Here is a 26,441-nt window from a genome sequence, read left to right as displayed (position 1 = left end):
TTGTCTAACGGTGAACTAAATTTCAAACAGATTAAGCGTACATTTTAAACTAATTTAATAATTAAGCTATCATGTTTATTTTTCAATTTAATATTAATTACAAAAAACAATTCTAAGAAACTAGTAACCTAATTCGAATGTATATTAGATATTTAGTTTATCTCGTTACATTGAGTATGTCACTGTAATATAAACTAGTTAAAATTGAATTCAATAATAAATAATTATATACAAAAATGATTTTACGTAAAAACTGACTATTCGGTGTTTATTAATTTATAAACAATTTATATATTTGTATTTATATTATATCATATCTACCTTCAATTTATATTTTTATTTTTTTTGAGTTTTGATTAAACAATAAAATCAGTTTATACGAAAATTAATGTTCCATTAATAAAAATAAAAAAAAAATAAATAAAAACCGCAAATAAATAGAAATATTTTTCTATTTATTTGCGGTTTTTATTTATTTTCACAATTATGTATTTAGAAAACTAATCTTAATTTTGAACACCACACTGTAACAAAATAATAGATTAAATTTTAAATTCATTTTGAGTTGAATAATTTCAAAATGTGTGTTTTTTACTTCTTAGTATAAATACAACCTGGTGGTTAGAATTAATCATTCTGCTTTTTCATTAGTTTTGAACAGTTATATTAAGTAAAAGACCAATAATTTATTTGTATTAATAATTTTATAATTTTTCATGCAATCCCTAAATATATTTTGAAAAAATTATAAATTCTAATGTTTTGTAAATTTTTGTTATAATATAAAAACCGTTATTTTTTTAAGAGAATATGTTAACCGAATATTTTTAATCAAATAATGAGAAAATGATACTCTCTATACGTAAACAAAATAATAACTAGGTACTTAAACTGAATAATTTTAAAAAATTAAAATACTTTAATTTTATTAATTATTTGTATACATTCATTTCTTCGGCCTGTTTAGTGTCTTTTTTGTTAGACATCTGTTAACTTGCACTCTCTCAGCGCACTCAGTATATATGTCATGTCATAAATGTGATAGTTTGATAATCAAAACTCAAAAGTATTTTAATACACTTACCGTTAAGTCTAAAAACAATTAATTTATTTATTTTTAAAAAAATTTTATTATATAACACTTAATAATTAACTACTAATTAAACTAAACATCTTGAAATTATTTAATAACTGTTAGTAGTACCTATTATTTAGTATCTAATTAATATTAGGTACAAATATCTACCAATAATACGAGTAAGTATATCATAAATGTATAAGTGACGGATCTCAATTTTTCAATAATTCAAAAAAAATCTAAAGTTTTTAAGTGACACAAATTTAATATAAAGTATGATTAAGATGTTTACCTTGTTTAATACACAAAACAAAACTGGAAAATCAATTTGAGTTTTAAATGTCCTTACCCCACAAAATATTACGAAAGTAGGTAACACAATCCATATTGGTAATTAGTTAAGTATGCTAAATTTGAATAAAAACTCACGACATTATTTTACATAAATTAATATTAATCATATAAATCATTATCACCATCGAAAAATCTTTATATATTATTAAAACGTGAGTCGATTTCTTGTAACAGTTATATCTGAAGTTCTAGCGGGCCGATTTTCACAATTTTTTTTTTTAAACGAAAGTACTCGGTGTGTAGATGAGCTATCAGAAGAGAAAAGTCCAAAAAAATAATTATTTAAATACATATTATAAGCATAAAGTTTGCCTGTTACGTAGACTATTATTATTATTTTTTTTTTCGGTAACCATAGTAACAACTTTTTATTATCTTTATCTTTATATATTATATTATTAAAACGTGAGGCGATTTCTCATTATCATAATCATTATCACCATCGAAAAATATATTATAATGTTATGATAATAGTATTCAAAATGATGCACTTTTTTACAAATATATACTTTTATGAGCAATAATTAACTGATTTACAGAGAAGGTATAGCATTTTTTCTAGAGTAAAGAATCCGCTAGAAATCTTGAATTTACACCATTATTCTTACTATTTATTCATTAAATTTAAATATACATAAAAAATAAATACTATGTTATAATTTTTATCCAGAAATAAAATCAAAATGTATTATATTGAAAAATTGAATTTTGGTAACACAAACTCATATCTTTAATTTTTGAATTTCAATTTGTATGCATGGCCTATACGAAGATTATATTTATTTCAGTTTAGTGAACAGCACAAAATCTTTAGTTAAATATAATAGACTTTCTTGCAAAATCCCAGTTGCTTGGATAATGTGCAGGGTTATTCTATATTTAAATATCTCAACATCGTTGAAAATAAATGCTCGATTCGTATTCGGGAGATGTCTCGGCAATCTCGGTTGTCCAAGTACAAATCATATATTTAAATAGATATATTTCGATAACTAGTGAATCCCTTGTTTAATAAGACATAAAAAAAACTCTTTTAATGAATCTAGAGTATTCTGTATTATAGTTTTGCGTGATTGAACAATTCCTAAATATGGATAGAATATTATATTGTAATATCAATCAAGACGCGTATTTACCAAAGGCAAATAATGGATTACCTCGCTAAGTCAAATACTAATCGTCATTCAAATATCAGAGGTAAAATTGTGTTATACGTTAAATTTAAATTGTGTGTATTATTATTATAATATCATCATTGACGTTGAAATCATTCTGTATACCATAAATAACACATAATAATATAGGTAGGTATACTCCTTATATAATTTAGCTCGTCTGTTGGTTGCAATAGAACGAATGACGTATAATTTCAATATACGTACAATAAATTATTATTACCTACATATTGAGTCATTTGTTGATGTGATAATGGAAGTATGTACTTGAAAATAAGTTCAAAAATAAGATCCAACATTTTCGTGTTTGTAGCGTTCGTACTCGTATAGTATAACTATATCCGGTATTTGATCACAGAATTGTTAGGTATTGATAGTATTACAGTTGTTCAATATAAAATCACAAAATTAAATTCTCATTTTTACGCATATTATAATGTATTGTGTGATTATTATTGTAAACTTGGTTGGTTATGAACTTAATATTTTATGATTTATGAATAAAAACACTGAAAATATACACAGATCATATTATATTGCTTTGACTGATACGTGTATTACAGTAGAAACTAAAATATATACAACCACTGACCCACTTGGATATTTGTACAGGTTATTCTCCAATCACTAAGTATAATAATATTCAGTTCATTGTCACCAGGGACACCAGCTATCATATTCCAAGTAAACATCATTAAAGCAACCCACAATCATCTAAGCACCTCTATCGCCTGAACAACTTAACTATAATAAACAAAGAAATAAAGACAACAATAAAAATAGAGCTTTGACAAACTTAAAAACTGAATTAATATTAACTCTTCAAAAGAACGATGCAACTTTAAATTAAGTTTTTACTTATTTTAAATAAGTTTGATTTTTAATAAATAGGTAGCTCTAAAAGAAAAAAATCGCCTTGTTAATCATCCAGTGCTGATTGAAGAAATCCTAGGATCGATAAATTTTCTTCTTCGCTACATGGTTCTGATATTTTAAATAAATTTATAATATTATGACTACTATTACAAACTATATTATATCCCTTTGTGACATAGGGTTTTCAAACATAAATATAGATTGGTTACTTCTTACCTAACGTTTATTTGTTGGTCAATTAGGTATTACATTTTAAATTTTAGCTTTAATTATAGAAGTAAATAAAAATTGAAAAGTAACTTTGAACTTTAAATTAATTTCAGTTAGTTAAAATAAATAGTTTCTCTTTTCAGACTTGAACAACTACAAATCCGCAAATAACACCACTCGCTATAGTGATGAGTAAAACGTCTAAACTATTTTACTATAATAAACATTTAAAAGTAGCTACCTAGGTAATAGGTTTATATAGATATTCTCGCATACATAATGTTATTTATTTTCTTTGAATAGTCCATACATACTCGACATATCAAACTCAATGTGAATAAATATGAATAATCATTTAACATTATAATAAATTAGCGCAATTTTCAAAAATGTATCAAAGTTTAAAAAATAATTATTCTATAGAATCTATAGAATAATTATAGTACTCTACTGTATAGAGTATATGCATTAAATATTTAACTGTCATTTTTAATTATAATTCATTCAATAAATTAGTTATTTAAAAATAAATATGTGGTATCTAATAATTTGAAATTCAACAAAATAAAACTATACAACAAATCATTGTATAGTTAAAGTTGAGATGATGTAAAAGATATGAATTTCGAACTTCATACAATTAATTACACATTACACAACAAATGGAATGCATATGTCTACCTTGAGCCATAATAAATATCTACATTTGGTGTCAATAATCTTTTACGGAGAAATTCAAATTGTTTAAGTAGAGTTAAATTATAAAATTATAAATCAATAAAAATATTTATATTATTTATATAAATTTTGTTTATTACATTTTGTAAATGGGAGATTTTAACTGTAAAATAAGATAAATTGTTTGAGCTAGTATATTTTGATTTTGACATTATATTCATTTTTAGAATTATAAAGGAGTAAAGCCTAATCTATTGGTATTCTTGTTTTTTTTATGGTTTCTTCTGTAGGCACTTTTCTGTTTATAAAATATATTATAGTGCAACTCTTGTCTATAATACACTCTAAGTATTATCTCAAGAATTTTTCAAAATATAGTATTAAAATATATTTAAAAATTCAAAAAATTAGATTTTTAATAAGTACGTGATCGATTAAATAAGAAAAGAGAAGTCTATCTTGCTTGGCGAATCATACTGTAAATTGTAAATGTACTCTGAACTAACCTTTCCTAGTGAACCTATAGAAACTAAGTGAAAATATTAATCAAGAACGTGTCATGTTAATCATAAGCACGCAGTAGGTGTTGGAAAATATATTCATCGATTTTTCGATGACAATTATAGTATAGTATAGAATATGTATAGTAATAAATATACTTAACGCATTAACGTGTTAAGCCGTATTTAGCCAAATTGTTGTTTTTTTATTATTGTTCATAATATAAAGATTGTTATTTATGAATTGAATATCCATATTATTTTATTATAATTTGAGTTGACTAATTAAAACTAATTTGTGATCATTATGACTGATTTTTAAACATTATAGTTTATAATATAATTCTTAATTATAGTGTTTTAACATAATATAAGTATATACGTAAATCATAATACGCATTTTTTTTAACAATCAAATTTGTTTTTTAGTGCAACATTTTTCCCGAATTCACTATGATTTCTTGAAAAGCGAAACTTATATAACCCTAAACACTATATTAGAATATTATATGAATAGGTAGGTACCTACCTACCTAATTATTAAATCAATTATTGTTAAGACAACTATCGTGAACTCACAGAATGAGAGCAAAAGTAGGTGTTACCGCTATTATCATTGATATACGAAGGTCATGCAATGGATGCATTTTGATCAATTCATTCAATAAATCTTGTTTGTTTAATTTTATAGTATAAATTATTAATTAGTTGACAATATTCGCAATACGGTATACAAGTTATACAAATAAATAACATACTTCAATCAATTTATTGATTTCATAATAACCAGTTTTAACTTGTAGACGATGTTTCATATTCATTCATGATTATTATTGTAACATTGCTAACATTATTTTTATTTTTTATTTGTTTAAATTTTACTATATATGAACATGAATAATTATAATCGTAAAAACATTTAAAAATTAAATCAATAAAAAATAATGAATACTTTTCAAAATTAAAATATAAGACATCTATCCACAATCCACAACCATATTATACATATGTTTTAATCATATAAAAACGTATATGTATCAATTTATATATTAGGGAAAAACATATAATTCACATTCAAAATACAAATTCAAGTATACCTAAGTATCAAACAAATACCAATCACCGGTTTTTTAGACTTAAGAAAATACCCGTTTTATCTGTACAATGTAAATATAAGTACAGAATTTATGTTGTGGGCGTTATTAAATTTAAAATAAATTGACTATAATTAAATTTAAAGGTAAGAATATTATCGAAGACATCTCATATGCTTTTATTTATAATTATATTTTAAAGTGAGACTTAACTCGCTTTAAAAATAAAAAGCTATGAAGTGCTCTATAGATAATATTCTTAACTCTAACTCTGATAATAGGTAAATTCACCGAAGACTAAAGTAGGTAAATAAAAGCCAATAGCACAAGGTTAGTTCTCCTGAACTCAAATAGTCTACGCTGTACATTTGTGTAAAACGGATAACCCACTTGTAGGTTCTACATCCACTTAATATAAAATTCCACTAAAAAAATCCACTCGTCGCCATTAGTTTAGGTACCTATTTGCAAGGACAAAGTATAATAAAAATGGACGCCAAGCGTATTGGTCAATAACTGACCGGTGATGAAAACATGAGTTTAATGTATTCACTTAAAAACATCCAAGAGTCTCGTCTGGTATTATATATTATGTGTCTATACCGTCCACAGTCTAGAAATTCGATGATTTCGATTTCATTTTTTTTTTCAACGCGGTATGACGTTATAACACATAAGTACCACAGACACGATAATATACTTATTATACCAATATTATTAGCTCATATATTGCAAACTTTTAGCGCGTATTAACTCTTCAATACGTCATAATAACTGATATTGCCGTGAAATATAAATAAATTCACTGAAAATCGTTGGGAAATTTCGCAATTTTTTCAAACAACAAATGTATAACGTACATGTTTACTAATTTTTTTGTTTAGCTGAAATCGCAGAGACTTCAACCTCTCACACTCCTTGCCTGTTACTTATCGTATAATATTATTATACTGATATTAAATATACCCGCAGACCACGTAAAATACGCGTAGACGTGCAAAACTGACACCATAGAGTCGCGGTTGTCAGAGGAGAAAAACGCTGATCGGTGGCCATACGCTTGTCTAATCGATGCCGTAATTAGGTTATGCCGTTTATCCGTGCACGATACATAATATAATACTATAATATTATTATATATAAAACCTGTTCCTACGTTTTCGTGGTCGAATCGGCCAACGCGCGCGAGCGCATTATACCGTTTTGCAGAGGATAACTCCTTTCTTTCAGAACAAATGTCTAAAAAAAAAAAAAATAATACATTGTAGCTACATTACAAGTGTATATACAGAGATATTAAATGTGAAGCAATAATTTTATGGGTAATATACCAATAATGTATTATGTATACAATATATTATTTATATACATATAATATATGTATTGTACCCAAATTGAATGCTGCAATTGCAAACATTACGTAATTTACGTACTCGTACCTAATACTTACCCACTCATTGCCGGTAAGTAGTAGTAATACGCGTTCGCAAACATCAACCTGGGATTTATGTCTCTATAATAATAAAACAACTGGCAAAAAAAAAAAATATTTAAAAAAATGTAGATGGCGTGTAAATATTAAATAGTATAATTTCTGTGATGCTGACGTCATCTACTACTAAATACTCGATGATAATTATTATGTTATACTATATTATAATATGTCATGTATAAAATAAATTGCAATGCAAACACCAATAACAAATTATCTAATATTAATAATATAACCCATTATAGTTTTGTTTTTTTTTTCTAGCATTGTGTACGCCCCGTTTAAGAATTTAGATTTCCCATATAATTTATCTTAGTTATCGAAGGTTTTACATTATGTACTATGTAGATAGTAAACAAGTGCAGATCTTATTACAAAATAATATAATATTGATAGTAAATTGTAATAATTATCTTAGGCGGACAAAATCATCAAATTTATTCAAATTTATACTACTAAACATAGTTATACTATTGGCTATATCAAACAAGTTTTTTTTAAATTATATTACTTGATTTTAAAGTTATATTAAAATGTATGTTATAATCACACGTCTAAATTCCTTATAATTAGGTATAATATTAATAAATTTTTGTTGGTATGCCTTATTAAGTTAACTCCAAGCTTAAACTGTTTATAATAAACTCATTTTATTTGGCATTTTATCAAATTTTTTCAATTATTTACTTCCATAATAATAATTAATTGAATTCGGAGTTTACAAGAGAGTATGAGTAATGAGTCAAGCATATTACTTAAAGCTTAAAGCTTCTAATATTATTTGAAAGATTTCAATACTGAATAATGAAATTATTAATCCACATTAATGATTATATTTATACAATTTTGAGGATAAATTTATAATAACTATTTTATAATAACTTACATTTTAATAGAAAACAATTATTACTTGTTATCAATTTATGAAAATATATAATCAAAATTCTACTTATCAGAATTTCTAGGTGTTAATATCATAATAATGATAATAATATTAATCATGATTAATTTGTTTATTATTACTGTTTATAACTAACAAGTACTAAATTATTCGTTAAAATTAAGTTAGAAATATAATTTTGGATTCGTATTTATAATTATCTCATTGTATGTATATGTGCCACGACGTTATTAATTTATTGAAAACAATTATTAGTATTAACTTATTAAATATAAAAAAAAAAATTATAGTTAAAGCCTTAATATAGAACGCAATAAACTAATATAATAAATTATAATTCTTTTAAAAACTATTAAAATTAAGCTGTGTTAATTATGTTAAAAATTAAAAACTCTTGTAACACGCAAATAGAAAATATAAATTGTGCTTTTTATTTAACCATGGACATTTTACTCATTAATAAGAAGTATAACTTTCGCATTGATTATTTACAATAACATATTATTTTATTATACTTTACTTGCTATTACTGTTAAATAATATTACTAAAGTAACATTACAGCATAGTATTAATATACTACAATCCTACTTCAGCTACAGAACACATAATGTATATAATAATTTTCAACACTAGTGATTTCTTTTTAGCTTGACAGCAGTGATTGAAAGTCGATATAGGTATTTGAGTATGGTACATAAAAAAATATGAACAAATATTATTTCCAACAACGCGTATTTCGTATGCTATAGTTATACTACGTGCGTACATGCGCCTATGTGAAATTCTGGGATAAATAAACACAGTATGAAGCTGTAGGTCAATGTTTATTTACGCGCGTGCAGATAGGACATTTTTGTGGAGCTCGATATATAAGAGGATATGAGTAGGTACCCGTCGTTGACGGTAAGGTAAAATAATAATATTATGATGTATTAAATATTTGGAAGAAAACGAAATGGGTCCAAATTTTTGATTAATAAAAATGATTTATTTAATACGTATTACCTATATATTATACGTCAATGCAGTATTGCCGTGTATAATGTATATGCTCATATCAAAACGACTCATATTGAAATTTTATTATAAATACATGATGAAATATAGGCACCTAATACGCGTGTGTACCTGAAAATTGGGGTATGTTATTTAATCTGGGATAGCGTTTGCAGATTTGTAAATTAAAACCTGACACATTATACGATATGGTTATTTCAGTAAATCGCAACCCGACTGTTTTTGATAGGAAACTGTATCATTGTTATGCAATTTCGGACACGGAAAACATTCCGCAATCACCATACAGCTATAGATTGATACGCGTCATAATCATTTAAAAATTGTCTTCCGCTCATTGTGTTACAATCCGATACGCTTCCTCCAAAATGCTCGACTCGACCAACGATATTATAATATCCTCATAATAATTGTATAATAACAACGCTCTATAATCAACATATTTCGCAAACAATCGGCCTAACTCGAAATATTGGCACTATGACGAAAAAAATAAGGCGTAATAAAATAATTGTCTCTCAAACCAAGAAACTGATAAATAATAATAATACATAATAACAATAATAATACTACTGCGTTGAAGTATGTTACATAATACAAATCACCTAGGTAAACTATTAAAATAAAAAATTTTTTTATCATAAAACACTCAAAAAAATAAATAAAATTCTCCATCTACAGTTCACTCAATAATTACAGTTATAATATAATATTATAATACTACGTCATATTCACTAGAAAATCAACGTAACACTGCATAAGTAATTATAAATCCAGGAAAATTTACATACAGACCATTTATAAATATTTAATAAACATCACTCTACACTAATAAATCGCAGTAATTAGGTCACAGTAAAACTACATAATATTATACATTTATTATTATTATTATTATTAGCAGTAGTAGTAGTAATAGTAGTAGTAGTAGTATAATGCTAGAAGTAGTTATTGTATTATTAATAATATTCATTATTCATAAGAGGTTAACTAACATTTTAAAAACAAAGTATTTTCCAAAAATTTATACAAATACGATCTAGTACCTACGGAATTACTATGTACTCAATTTATTCCATATATTTTAATCTATAAACCGAAATTTCTAAATTTGAAAAAAAAATTAAATAAATTTAAATCGAATAAAATATACTCAAAATTACACTTGAAAAAAAATGTTGGTTTTAGAAAACAAAATACCTTTAAAAAATGTTCACGTAAAATCATTCCAGAATCCCGAAAAATGTGTACATTTTCAAGTCAACCCATGAGCGATATACCTGATGTATAATTTATTACAACATAATATACCATATCAACTATAGCCGTTGACGTGCGTGTTTGTCTTCGATGACTGTTTATATACGAATATACGTGATGTGAAATTATATAATATTATATATAAGACAAACATTGTGAAGATCGAATTTATTTGTAGTTTCTTTTGATAATATACATTATATATATTATTATATTAGATATTTGCATTGTTAAGTCGCGGCAAAACGAACGTACCACCAAATAATTATTATGGTGACTAGTACCTACGCAATAAATCACAACACGCTTATTCGTCCATAAGCATTATGATAATATTATATTATAATTAAGTTTTCTTTTTAATAATGATCAGTGGTCCTAATGTTCCGAACATGTACATTTTATGCGCATATATTTCATGCTCTATTTGGATAAATAATTAAATAAAATTAGGTACCTACCTATTGCCTAATGTTCTTTATTAATGAAAATTTCAAGAAATTAGTTTATTTTCAGTAAAATTAAATAACTGACATTAACCATAGTCGTTTCACCAGGATGGGTAAAATACAACGATGATAAAAAAAATGTATAAAGTATGATAAAATCAATGATAAAAATACGTATATAGTATGATATATTTATAAATTTTGTTTTATGATTTTTATATACCAATAATCAATACAGTATAGTTACTAGACTTAATAGTTATTGACTATAATACCTACACTAAATTATATCCTCATCTTCTTTGTCGTTTTTATCGATCTTCATCCACAAACTTCGGCTAATAATTTATTAAATGAATAAAAAAAATATAATCAAAATATATTTAATTTAAGCGGGATGAGAAATTGATATAGGTAGGTATACCAATAGTAATTTTATTGAAAATGACTCATCTTCTACGTATATTTGTACTTAATGTGTTATATTGTATAGTTGAATATTGCTATAAATAATGCTTAATGGTATATTATTAATAATTACCGAAGGTAAGTGGTAACACTTATTCGTAATAATTACAATAAAAAATTATAATTATAAATAGGTAGTAGGTATCTACATGTACAATAAATTAATTGACCTTCTGTGAATTGATTGCGAATAAACATTGAGCCTATAAAAAGAAATACCTAGTAAAAAAATTAGTTTTAAATACTTATAATATATAATACAGAAAACCGCATACTGTTAATATATTTTAGCATATTTTAAAAATAAACACGACATATGTAGTAATGAAAATACCTTACCATCTGTCAATATATCGTTTAACTCCGTAGTTATAACTTATGAAGTGTCTGTACTTACAAAAGGTGTCGAGTGTTAATTATTTTAAATATATTATATATACAATCATATTCATATATGTATCTAATATTTATAAATTATTACACCTAGCTCCTCATAATAATAAAATGTCAAACAAATAAAAATTAACTCAATTATCACCCATCGAGAAAAAATATAATGTATAGTGCCCACTGCCCACCTACATGTTGTCACACATAATCTCAGTATCAAATTAACAATGTAATTTTTGACCTACAAAGACCTTAATGACATTTCATAGTTCTCGTCCGGCACCTAAATGTCAAAATCAACCACTTTCGCACTCAACGTATAACAATAGTTTTTATTATATCACTTAAGTTTAGAAAATTTTTACACTGTCATATAAAAATTCTTTTTTCAATACATTTTTTTAATTTTTCTTTAATTTCAAATATATCAATAAAAAAGAACGTTTACATAGTTTATACATTTTCAAGGTATAAATAATTGTACATTTGTAAATGTTTCTAAAAATGTACAACTTAACTAAAAAACAAATTTTAGAGATTTCAACAAATTAAGCGAAAGTTTCAGCATTAAACACGTATGAAAAAATCATGCTTATGTATTATTAACATTTTTAAAATTGTATATGTAGGTAAAAAGAAATTATGGGGGATCTTATATTACATTATAAATCCTTCTTACCTGACTTCAACATTGCTATCAACTCTTTAAAAAAAATTTCAAAAAATTGATAAAGTATAAATGATTATTTTAGTATCAGTGAAAAGTTACAAGTTATTCTATGACAAATAATTTTTTTAATGCAACAAGAAAACTAAAATTGCTTGATGAGAAGTCGTTATTCTACGTCATACGTCATCTTCAACATTTGAAATTCAATCATACAAAAACAAATGTATGTGGAGCACTGGAGCTTTACGATAAACATTTTTGTTCAATGTAGTCCCATCAAAAAGCTTATGAGGAACCAGCTATTGTACTAAATCTTTAAGCCGTAGGTATGGACATTAAAAACTTGATACATTTTTAACTACAAAATAATTTGCTAATTTTCATGGTTGTAACAAATTTCATTTTTTTAGTTTAAAAATTTTATCAGGTATAGAAAATGGTATATAAACATTTATTGAAAAATTTAACTAATTTAAGTATCTAAATTTATTTGTTTTTGAATTAAAACTATAAAAATAACAAAATCGATTTAGGAAAAACTGGTTTTATGTGAAAATTTTACTTTTTCTCTTTTTTATTTTAAAAATGTGAATCCTTAAAGTACAAAATAGATCCACTTTATTACCAAAAAAATACGTTTTTTTTTTTAAACAAATAAATTAATATAATATGAATACATACGTTATTGCACTACAATAAATATTCTTTATTTTTTTAAGTTTAATATTAACACCACAAATGATATATTATTATAATTAAAAATGAAATATGTACCTATAATGTGAATATCATAACTTATACATCATACGGTTAAAAAAAATATACATAAACTCTATCGGAAATATAATACCAAACTCTGAAGTTTTGATTCTAAAAATCAATTTGTTGCGTTACGATGTAAAATGATACCTACCATATGCCAATATAGTATAGTATAATAATATGTTGAATGTTGATACATTACATAATTTACAAGCAATGATGAGGGGCTCTCAGTGATAAAATGTGGGAGTCGTTTTATTATACGCCATCGATTTATTGGGTTAACATATTTAAACTTAGGATATAAAATCAATAATTTTTGATTTCTACATAATATATTAAATAAATAATTTGATTAAATTTGAGGCTTAAAATACTATACTTTTGCTTAACTATATTCAAAGTTTAAACATATATTCAACTTTATTTTCTACTAATTCTACTAATTCTAATATTCTGAAATTTGATAGCTTTAAGTAATAATTTTCAATCAATAATTTATAATATTATAAATAAATATATAAATATTGGTATCTCGTAATATTAATTTAATGTATTACTATATTGAAGTAAAATACCAATAAATATCAATTAATTTATATAATCTATTTTAAAAAATATAATTTGATATTTTTATTGTTTGTTGAAAGTTAATACTAGAAATCGTCACCCAAAACTAATAGCTAATAGTTTCTTTCAAATCAATTTCACTTACCTATTTAAAATTTTAACAGCATTACAGTTTTAACTGTTTATTAAATAATGTTTTAAAATTAATTTCTCATAATTTTAAATGAAACGTTTTACTTTAACTCACAAACAGAAATATTTATAAAAAAAAACATTTAAGTTGATTGAACCATTCATGATTTAAAAAAAATATATTTTTAATTAAATACACACCATACCGTTACTAAATATCTGCATATATAACTACTATACGAATTACGAACAGCATTTAAACTAAAACAGTAGTTCCCAATCTCTTCTATTCTTCGCCCCCTTTGGCGTAAAAGCCAAACTTTTTCAAAAGTCTCGCTCCCCCTCATATAAATTGAAAATATTGAATATATAAAATGAATAATTAAATAAATACAATTTTACTTCGTGATAACAGCTTATGCCTTCCCAGCAATGTGTATACGCCCCCCTGGGAGGGCGCACCTCCCAGGTTGGGAAACACTGAATTAAAAAAACTACCTACGTATCAACAAACATTTATTTAAATCATTTAACCATAGAATATATAATTATGTATTCAAATAGCGTAATTGTTTGCCACACACACAAGTAACACTGTCCAATAAAAATTTGCTTTCTTATTTATTTATTTTGAAAACTGATACATTATTGTTCTTTTTCTATATCCTTCAACCAATTGTGTAATTTAGTCTAACACTTTCAAGTATGCGTATAAAATGTCCTATTCACTATACCTGTATATGTATACTGAAATGTCTTCATCACCGTTCATAAAACTATTCACAACTGTCATTTAACGAACAAACACACACACACGCACACACACACATACATACAATATATATATTATATGTATATTGTTTAAATTCATAATGACGAATTCAGAAACATTGACAGGCAATAAATTACACGAATATAAAAAATGTTTAAATACTCAAAATATTGGACGTATGAAATATCGAAGAGTTATGAGTTATGACTAAAAGCTAAAAACAAATAACTAGTAAAGCGCATTGACACTATAACTATTAACTATATTATATAATATATTATATTAATATACCATACAATATACATACTACTACAATAATATTTGGTATTGAACGTTGTTGTTGCGTTTTTTTAGAAAAATCACATGGAATTATATTGTATGCCGTTTGGAGACGATTATTGTAGTTCAAAAATAAAATTTTTCATTAAAAAAATACTTATGTCACATAATAATAAAGCTGGCATACCTATTACGCAAATATTAAATATAACTACCCTAAAATTATAATACGACTTCGAGTATTATACTTGCATATAGTTAACATAAATTACAAATTTTTTCTATTTGATATATTTATTATGAAAACTAACATTGTCTTATGAATTAAAAATTATAAGACTATAATCAAATTTTAAACTGCAATTAATAAATATTTTATTTACCTACTGATTAACATTATGGATTTATTATTTTGATACGTCCTACACCAATACTTCAAAGTGGCATAGCCGTAACTATAAAGCGTTTAGCGTATGTTTATTATAATATTATATAGTTGCATAATTTATCTATAGCTAGGTTCATTTATACATATTTACAACAATGTTCTTAATAGACAGAACGAATATAGATTTTATTAAATTTTACAATTACAATTTTACATCAGTGTTAATCTTTCCTATAAAATATTATATGTAAAATTAAAATAATCAATTCTATTTATTGTACCAATTATCATCAAAATTATTAATAAAAAGGTAATAGGTAGCTTATGCAATTCACCATTTATATAATTATATATATAAGAAAAATTATACTATATTTCTAGTCAATTATCCATTATTCTTTAGCACATGTATTAATTAATTAACAATATGTATACAGGCTAAAGCACATAATATGTCTCATTTTATATACGTTAAATAATAATAATAGTCAAGCAAAAATCGCAACGTTTTCGTATATCCCGTATAGGTGCCCAAGTCCGAATTTGAATAATTATTATACTAGCCAGTTTAAATTTTTAAGAGTAACTATTATCTATAATATAAAGTGTATTAAATATTGAGAAAAAAATTAATTAAATTATGTTTTGAATCTTTAGAATCATTTTTCTAATAGATAGATAAATATTAGGTCGTTAATAGATTTTTTTCATTACACATACCTATATATATACAAAGTAAATAAACTGAACCTATAGTGTATATCGTACGTGGTATGTATAAATATATTCATAGATTAATAACACTACAAATAACCCTACGACCCTAGCGTTAATAATCTATGATATAGTAAACACGCTGGTAAATAAAAATATTATGATATCTAGGCAGTGGGGACATTATCAATCGTCACATTGTATAATAACCATAAGCCATCATGTTTTAAGATTATACTTTTTTTACTGTCAACTTTTATTTTCATAATAAGTATAAATTAATATATATATATATTGGGTGATTCTTTTATCAAACAACACTTATTATTTCAAAATCTACAAACGTTTTTGAAAATTTTGATACAACATTTCCAGTCAAAATAGAACAATTTTTTGATCGTTATAATTTTTAATTTTTACTTTTTTAAATGATAACATACATTTTTAATTTAATATTCAGAAGCACAATGTTTTTTGGAATAATTCAATACATAAAAATCGAAATGCTGACAAATAATTTATAAGTTATAAGTATTTAAAAGATAGGTAAGCGGAATAGTAGAGTATAAACCAACATTTCACGGAGTATCCGCGTACCTCTCCAATCATTAAAGCTTTAAATACTTAGGTGTAACTTATATATATATACGTATAATTAATAGCTTTATAGTTTATACATAGATATGTGGATAACTTTGTTAAGCTTTCTTATTTAGTTTATATTTTTTTTTACTTAAACATTGACACATTGTAAACGAATTACGAGAACTTACATACAATTATACACAAACTGTTACTTAAATTTATTGTTTAATATAATATATATTTTTTTTGAATTCAGAAAAAAAACTCACCATGGTAAAAACAATATAAACTGTCTAACTGCATGAAAAATAGTTTTACATGCATACGATGAAAATTCAATTGTATATAAAATCATTATTATTCCAATCGGATACTTATTTTTCCATGAAATCAGCTGTTTAAGTTCTGAAGAAATTAGATTTTAACAAAGTTTTTTTAAATTAATGAAACGTTTTATATCTCTCCTGAAAAGTTGTCATTTTGGAATTAGGACAATAGCGAGTTAGGCAGTAACGTATTTAGAGGGGGGCTAGAGGTCCCGATCGGCTCTGGCGGCATTTTTATAGGGACGGCATCAGATTTTTACATAATACGGTATACCCATCTTCTGTTAATGAAAATAAAAAATAACATAAATTGATTAATATTTTTTTTACTTTTGTTTTAAAAAGGATAACTATAACGAATGATCGCCGATAAGTAAGCTCCGACGCGCTCGTTATGTGACAAAAGTCAAATAATTTTTTTTATGTATGTGGGGGGGAAATTAGCACTCGTGCGACAAATTTCTATATACATCTCTGAAGTTAGGTCGACGATTTGCAAAACAAGCTTTTAAATTATTTTAGTGTTTGTATGATTACATAACTTTTAAGCAATAAAAAATACATTTTTGTAACTCACTTGTAATAATTAAGTGCGTAGGAAAATTTTAATCCTTTTCCTTATATGATAAACACTTTTATAGAAGCATTAGAAAAAGCTAAATGCACTATGCAGGCACACAGCTGTCATTGTTTAGCCAATAAAAATTTGTCGTCAAGTATACTTGAGAACGGCCAGTCCAAATTTTTGATATTAAAATATAACTTTTTTAACAATTAATATATGACAATTTTTTAATTAAACGTTTGTAATATAACAATTTTAGGATTTTAATAGATAATATCAAAAATGTGGACTGACCTCCCTCAAGTAGACTTGACGACAAATTCAAATCTGTTTTCAGAATTCTTATCGCTTTACTGTATCAACCGGTACGTTGGACATAAAACATGTCTGAATTCTTATGTTGCACGTGTGCTAGATAAAGACAGGCAATCACCATCACCAATCCCCTTAAATTGAAAAATTGAAAAATATCTATAAATTATTACTCAAAAAAAAGCTTTCATACCTAATATATGTTTTAAATTATACCATGTACAGAAAATAATAATATAATAACATGTACATTTTTGAAAAAAATCATCAAGTGTCAGAGGTTATTCGTTTTTAAGTTAAAACAATAAAAATAATAAAATCGATTTTGACCTTAACTGGTTTTGCGTAAAAATTCCCGTTTTTTTCCAAATTATTAAAAAAAGTAGATACATACTTACATTTTTTTTACTTAAAAATATCTTCTAACTCTACCTTGTGAACAAATAAGAAATTTAAGTTGTATAGATGGAGTATTTTTCTATTAAAAAAAGTATCTTCAAAGTTCATACACAAAAAACACACATTTTATTGTAAAATCAATATATTCATCGCTCCGCTCAGAATCTAAAATTAAAATAGACATAAAATATTTTTACATAATACGAAGTTTCGCACGGTGTGGATATAGAATAAATTTATTCTGTGGTTCGGTTTCTCGTCGAAAAACGAGGACACAGCGCATTGACTGTTTTTTACACGCACGAACACACGTTATATTCTTATTTCATGTAGGTATAAATATTCTAAAGGTATATGATACACTACTATTATAGCCTATAGGTGATCCATTATTAACGCAAATCACTAATTATTTCAAAAGCTATAGATATTTTTTGAAAATATAGTACCCCCTCAAAATTTAAGTCCACTACTCCACTCATTTAAAATTTAAATACTTATAAGTTATAACAGTTCTAGATTAGGTATAAGTAGGTACTGTAGATACCTACTAAAATGAATAAATACTATGAAAAATGATTTGCTTTGCAAAAAGAAGTACAAATTTACAATTGTCATTAAAAAGTAAAGACTTAGAGAATAGTAGTAAAAAAAATATCGGTTTGATATGATTAAAAATTAGGTAGCGACAATATTGGTTTTTAAAAAGTATGAGTTTTGGAAATAACGAGTGATCTTTGATAAAAAAATAAAACCCGATTCGAATCATCATTTAAATTTTCCGATTCGTATATTTGGTATTGCGCTAACAATAATGTTTTTATAAAATAAAATTATAAAATTGAGCGCAACAACACGATGTAGCAATAATTTATAGTATAATTAATGTAATGCACCCGACGACGGGTTTTGAATAGACTGGCGGCGACTGGCGGGATTGGGAAACACTCGGGCGGCGGCTATCAGGCCAGACCAAAAGCGAAAAAACTTATTTCAAAACTGGGCTACGAGGATAACGACACAACGGTGGAAGTGCAACGGGCGAGCGCGCGACCTGTACGGCCAGCCGCGACGACGTCATCTCGTTTCGCGCCGACCGGCTACACCGGCGGGCGGACGATCCGTCGTGACGTCACGCGACCGACACCGTCGTCCGCGCACGTTCGACGACGGTGGTTAGCGTTACCTATTGCCCACTGACCGCCGCCGCTCCCCCGTGGCCTCGTCGGCCGTCGTCCGTCGACCGCCGCCGCCCGACGACCAGTGTTGTTGTTGTATTTGACGCCGTCGTACCTATGTCAATTGCGGACGGTGCGGTCTGTGTTCATTGACTGTCGTAACGATTGACGGACTGACGACCGTCGTCGGTAATAGTATCTTTGGTCACCGGGCCCCGAAAAACACGATTAATTATGTAAAACTCACGAATACCTACGAATCGCGTTTCTCCCCGTTCGAACCGACCGACCAAGCCCGCCCGCCCATCCTCGTCGTTATATTATTATTGTACGTTCCTTGGGGGGATTGTACGATGTCGAATTTTTACAATAAAGTGAGCTTAGCTTACACCAAACCCATGAACAAGCGCATGACCCTGCAAGAGATATCTCAAGCCAACCAGTGGATTAACGGTGAGAATGGTAATAATCGACATTTACGTTTGTGCGTACCTAACTGCCAGTGTAATATTATAATGTTTATACCTACCCAATGAACATGTATTAAATAACCGTGGTGCTGGTCTGGATAGTACTTTCTACGCAACTGACACAAACCGTTTACAATCTCATCCATGGCCGTTCAAAACGACCGCTGTCTGATCAATAGTTGTACGTTATATATTCTGTGTTGCAGATACGCTGAGCGTCAATTCGTATGGAATGCCTCAGTCTGGTTCCACTGTGTCCCAGAGAGAGAGTTCCAGCTTCCTGCCTGTCACTCAGCCGGCCAGTGCGCCCGCATCACCAGTAGGTTCTCCTGTCTCGCAACTGTTATCCGATCTCTCCAACATCACCCTAGATCCGAACTGGCAAGCCATCAAGTCTACTGTACGTGAACGTAATGCTGCCATGTTCAATAACGACCTCATGGCTGATATATACTTTGTCGTCGGCAATCCAGGTTGGTGTCTTGTCGATACAATAGAAGTCCCCACATAACACTTTTATAATATGTCTGTTAATGTTATTATTTCAGGACACACCCAACGTATACCATCACATAAATACATTTTAGCCACTGGAAGTTCTGTTTTCTATGCTATGTTCTATGGTGGCCTAGCAGACACTAAAGAAGAAATCGAGGTGCCAGATGTCGAGCCAACTGCTTTTCTCACTTTACTAAGGTTTTTTATACTTTTCTTGTTTGTTTGCTTATATTATTATTCTAAAATTATTGATCTAGGTATTTATATTGTGATGAAATCCAATTGGAACCTGACACAGTGTTAGCTACATTGTATGTGGCTAAAAAATATATCGTACCTCATTTAGCCAGAGCTTGCGTTAATTACTTGGAGACAAGTTTAACTGCAAAAAATGCATGTCTGCTCCTCAGTCAATCGCGACTGTTCGAGGAGCCAGAACTGATGCAGAGATGTTGGGAAGTGATTGATGCACAAGTAACAAAAAAATTCACTAACCAACTTTTCATTATTATATTATATTCTTTTGATATTTTTGTAATATAGGCAGAGATTGCATTACATTCAGATGGATTTGTTGATATAGATGCTGACACGTTGCAGAGTGTATTAGGACGTGAAACCATTAATTGCAAAGAAACCATACTATGGGAAGCAGCCATGAATTGGGCCTCAGCTGAATGTAGCAGACGTGAAATAGAACCAACCCCATCTAATAAACGACAAGTATTAGATTCTGCTCTGTATTTACTCAGGTTACCTGCAATGTCTTTAGAAGAATTCGCCAATGGACCAGCTCAAATGGGCATGCTAACATTAGAAGAAACGGTTGATTTGTTTCTCCACTATACTGCATCTAACAAACCTCGCTTGACTTATCCAACTAAACCACGAATTGGACTAAAACCTCAGACGTGCCATCGATTTCAGTCCTGTGCTTATCGTAGCAATCAGTGGCGGTATCGAGGTCGTTGTGATAGTATTCAGTTTAGTGTTGATCGCCGTGTGTTTATCGTTGGTTTTGGTTTGTACGGTTCATCAACTGGGGCTTCTGATTACACTGTTAAAATTGAACTCAAACGTCTAGGGCACATTTTAGCTGAAAACAATACAAAATTTTTTTCAGATGGTTCAAGTAATACTTTTCATGTTTATTTTGCACATCCTGTACAAGTAGATCCCGAATTATTTTATACTGCTTCAGCTATATTAGATGGTGCAGAATTAAGTTATTTTGGCCAAGAAGGACTTAGTGAAATAAATGCCGGTTGTGTAACATTTCAATTCCAATGTTCTTCTGAAAGTACTAATGGTACTGGAGTTCAAGGGGGACAGATTCCAGAACTTATATTTTATGGTCCAATTAGTGAGAATCATTAATACATTTTTAAATTATTTCCAATCCGAATTAAATACCTAAATATATAAAATTACTAAACTCAATTGAAAATATTTTGTGAAAAAAATATTGCTCCTGTATGATATTTTGGATCTCTATTATTTCCAACCACTAAACCACATCTCATATTCAACAATTATAATTCAACTAAATTAGTGGTGTATGATTACACATGTTTATCAAGTAAATTATGTTTATTTTTAGATGTATTATTATGTATCTGTTATAATATTTTTCTTTGTTGGTAATTATGAACAGTATTCTGTCAAAATATTCAAACTAAAATATTTTTTTCCCGCATTTTCTTATAATTATAATTATATAACTATGCTATATGTGTGTAATCGTAACTAGTCCAGTGCTCGAAACATTATTCAATTCATATTGATAAGATATAAGTATAATTAAAATCTAGCTTTATATAAATTTCATTTTTTTAGGCAACATTACTAAGCTATTACTAATTTGGTTTTTTGTTTGTATACTGTTTAAATTAAAAGTATAAAGGATTCTTTTAAATATTTTAATCAAGTTATTTTGGTTTGGATATTTTGACTTAGAATCATTATGAACTGATATTATTTATATACATTTTTATGACAAAACAAACAGACATGCTTGACTTATTAGACATTATTTTTATTTTATAACATTGTTAAGACTATTAATTATAATAGGCATATCTTCTAAATTGTTTACCAACTGTATTAATTTACAAGTTTTAAATTTCTTGCAATAGTACTATATTTTTTTTTTATTTTTTTTTATACTAAGTTTTAAAATGTTATGTTAAACATATTATTATGAATTAAGATCAAACTAGTTACTATTTGATCGAATGTCACTTGTATAATGTTGTTGCCTTATCTTGTATTATTTTTAATACATCCTTAATACGCTCAATATCCTTGTGTATATAATTATTTAATAATAAATATATTATGTAATTAACATTGATTAAATTTATTACATATATATTAAATCAGTGGTACTTATGGATATCCCTGTATGGATTGTTTTTCATATTTTTTTTTTTTTTTTTTGTTAGTGCATTGCTAATAGTTTATTCATAATATAGTTAATAATTAATTACAAACAAAAAAAAAAAAACAATTATATTCTTTTTTTGGTTATAAACTACTTAATAATTTATTTATAAATTGATTTTATTTACTTAGAAGTTTATACTAGGTTACCATTAATTGACTGTATTTTGAGCTTTAACAATGATATAAAAATAGTATTATGATTGTTTAAATTATTATGGCATTATGTAACATTTTCATAAAATTTAAACAATTGTTATTCTTGTTTTTGTGTGTGTGTGTGTGCAATATATTTTAGAACAAAATTGTATTTTCTCAATTTATTTTAACATTTTTCATTAAAACAATTTTCTTAAAGAATCACTTGAATAATCAACTTTAATTTTAAGTTACAAATTATAAATGTACTTATATATTTTTCTTAAACACCAATCAATCATTTTGACTAGTGTTTTATTTCCACAGCTAATTAGTTTTTTTTGATTATTACTTGTCTAAGCCATAGACCTTATACTTAGGGTACTTAGAATTTAAGGTCTATAGTCTAGGCGTTTCTTGTGTCTTTTAATAAATATTTATTTTGTAGGCTGTGATAGGGGTTTTTTTATTTTATGTATTTCATATTTTTAAATAAAACAAATTTTATAAACATATTTCTAGTTGTGTATTTATTCATATAATCATTTATATTGTTTAATATGTCCAATATGTTATCCAATTCATAAAATAAAAAATACAACCTAACATATAAAAAAAACTAGGGAATTTGCTTTGCTATAATATATATATTGTATATATATATAGTAGATTTAGAGCATACCTGCTTACTAAATTATCAAGTAAGTTACTGTAATTCTATTCTATTAACCATTATCTCTTTGAAATGGCTTCTTTCGTAAAAGTAAATTTAAACAAGTTTTAACGTTTTTATTTTTGTGTGTTATATCAATCATAATTGTTAATTACCACAATCTCTTTACCTATCAAAATAAACGTTCTTGTATAATGTATACAACAATACTGTAACAAGAATGTTAAATTGTAATTTAATGATCATAATATATTTATATAACCATTAGTAATACCACATATTAAATAATAATAAAAATAGGTAGATAATGGCAAAAATTCTATACTATGATTAATACTTTATAAATTACAACAAAAAACAGGATCATAGATGCACATAAGTAGAAATATTTACTAAGCACCACTAAGTCTCATATTTGTGCAATATATTGATATTAGCACCCCAAGATTTTTCAATTAGTTTAGCATAAAATTTGTTATTTAGTAGGTATTTATTTTTTGCAAACAAACAATTTAATATCACAATATGTATTATATAATGCATTAATTGATAATAATTTGCTCACATTCTGTAAGCTAGTGCTTGTATTGAAGGTGATGAACTCTTAAAATAGTGTATAATAATTATAGATATTTAACACTAACCTAATTATAAGTAGGGTAGATACCTAGAACAGGGAAAAAATGTATATAGCTCCAATATTTCCTTGGAGGAGAGATAAATAAATTAATAATAACATAAACAACTGAAAATAATAGTACCTATATGTTTAAGATATAATATTCTTATATTAATTATACATTGGTAACTTAGAGTAGTTTTAATATGCTATACTTAAAATGATTATAGCTTTTGAAGAGATTAATATTAATTTTTAAATCTTCACAAATAATAATAGCAGTATTTAATGAGCTTTTAAGACCTAAAGATTTATAAGATTTAGATATATTTATATTAAAATTTTTCCTAAATCTAGTATTAATATTATGGTTACATATTGCTACAACACTCCTATGCTTATATTATATAAGTAATAACAAATTTTTTTTTGAATAACTTTTCAAAATCAAATACATTTAAATCCTTTTATATAATACATTTTCATATACACCCAAATATTTTGAACAACTGTATTCAATACATATATTACTAAATGGTTTTTATGTTCCTGTAATTTATTGTTTTTTATTTTCAAAATCAACTGAAACTTATTTACAAATGTGGCACACAGTTATTAATTTATGTTTAATATTCGACATAAATATACAAAATTCATTAAAGTATTCAAATTTTTATTTTTATTTTGAAAAAAGTGCTCACAACGCTGTTAGACATTTTTTCCCAGACTGCAAAATTATGGCCTGCAGATTTCATTTAGGCCAATCTTGGTTCAGGAAAATTCAAAGTGACAGTAGGTAATTTATTAAAAAACTATATTTCAAAATCTGAACTAGGTGTTTGGTTGAAACAATTTTTTGCACTTGGATTTTTACCTTCGGAAGATGTAGAAGATGCTTTTACTTATTTAATTGAAAATAGCCCTACTGATAATTTTGAATTTACTGATTATATACTGAACAATTATATATTATCTGATGCCGCTTTCCCACCGATTTTATGAGCAACTGAACCTTCAAAAGAGGCAAGAACGACCAATGGCCCAGAATCTTTCCATAGCCACTATAATGCTCAGTTTTATACTTCTCGTCCATCTATTCACCATGTTATACATATTTTATTGGATATTCAAAGTGAAACTTATTTAAAAATATATAGTATAAAACAACAAAATATTAACAAGCCTCGTAAAGAGCAAGAAGAGAATATTGCATTTATAATTAACACTTGGGAAAAATATAAAAATAATGAAATATCTTTAAATGATTATTTGCTGGCATTAGGACCACGTTTTTGCGCTAAAAAGTTATAAGAACTCGATTTTTATTATATATATATACTTTTCTTTTTTTTTACTATACGAATTATGTTATTAATTTCTATTTTTTTTTTTGACGTGTAATTACTGTGATATATTCTAAGATTTTTTTTTTACTATGCGTATTATTAATGTTGGTAAATTTATTTAAAAATTTGTGTTTGCTCAATGATAAAATATTTAAAGTCCGCTATCGTGTTATGTTTTTTTCAGGTAAAAAGGTAAAAAGTCCGCAATCGTGTTACGCCCGTACTGCCGACTGCCATCCAAAGAAAAAGCGTCGTAAATCGAAAAAAGTGTCAGTATTATACTATTATTATATATCGATCTAAAACGCTGATTTGTATGTATTTGTATATTTAATCTGGTTGATCGTATGATATTGATATATAGATAATAGATATCATATTTTCATGACATACTGATTTAAAAAATGACTTTTTAAATTCATATTTTTGCATGTTTTGACATTTTTAGATTTTAATTGCATATTTCAATGTTTTTTTGTTGCTTTTGTACACATTTTTTAAATGTGTACTTTTGTCTATTATAATATAAGAAAAAATATGATATATTTATAGTTTCGATTAATAACAAAATGAATCAGTATAGGTATACTTGTAGGAATAAACTGTTTTTTCTTACAAGATTTATAGATCAATAATCGAGGAAATAAAATACGTAAACTA

The 26,441-nt window shown here is 26.4% G+C and overlaps 1 protein-coding gene and 2 long non-coding RNA genes across 3 annotated transcripts in view; 1 reads left to right on the top strand and 2 right to left on the bottom strand.

Moving 5' to 3' along the window:
- Positions 1–23,658, top strand: part of LOC114120288 (BTB/POZ domain-containing protein 6-B) — a 28,206-nt gene extending 4,548 nt beyond the window's left edge. The window contains exons 2-5 of the mRNA XM_050199256.1: positions 20,272–20,538; positions 20,614–20,761; positions 20,821–21,037; positions 21,107–23,658. Of these exons, the coding sequence (XP_050055213.1) occupies positions 20,272–20,538; positions 20,614–20,761; positions 20,821–21,037; positions 21,107–21,940 (1,466 nt within the window). The 3' untranslated portion in view covers positions 21,941–23,658. The remainder of the gene's footprint in view (positions 1–20,271; positions 20,539–20,613; positions 20,762–20,820; positions 21,038–21,106) is intronic.
- Positions 2,361–2,928, bottom strand: LOC126549615 (uncharacterized). Its single transcript, XR_007603713.1, has 3 exons — positions 2,831–2,928; positions 2,590–2,767; positions 2,361–2,516 (listed from the first exon to the last, which is right to left on the bottom strand). It is a non-coding gene; the product is annotated as an uncharacterized LOC126549615 (long non-coding RNA).
- Positions 2,994–3,798, bottom strand: LOC126549614 (uncharacterized). Its single transcript, XR_007603712.1, has 3 exons — positions 3,700–3,798; positions 3,200–3,351; positions 2,994–3,116 (listed from the first exon to the last, which is right to left on the bottom strand). It is a non-coding gene; the product is annotated as an uncharacterized LOC126549614 (long non-coding RNA).
- Positions 23,659–26,441: the final 2,783 nt, after the last annotated feature.

The sequence above is a fragment of the Aphis gossypii genome, chromosome 2 (assembly GCF_020184175.1).
Source record: "Aphis gossypii isolate Hap1 chromosome 2, ASM2018417v2, whole genome shotgun sequence".
Taxonomy (NCBI): domain Eukaryota; kingdom Metazoa; phylum Arthropoda; class Insecta; order Hemiptera; family Aphididae; genus Aphis; species Aphis gossypii.
This window is presented reverse-complemented; position numbering and strand designations above follow the sequence as displayed.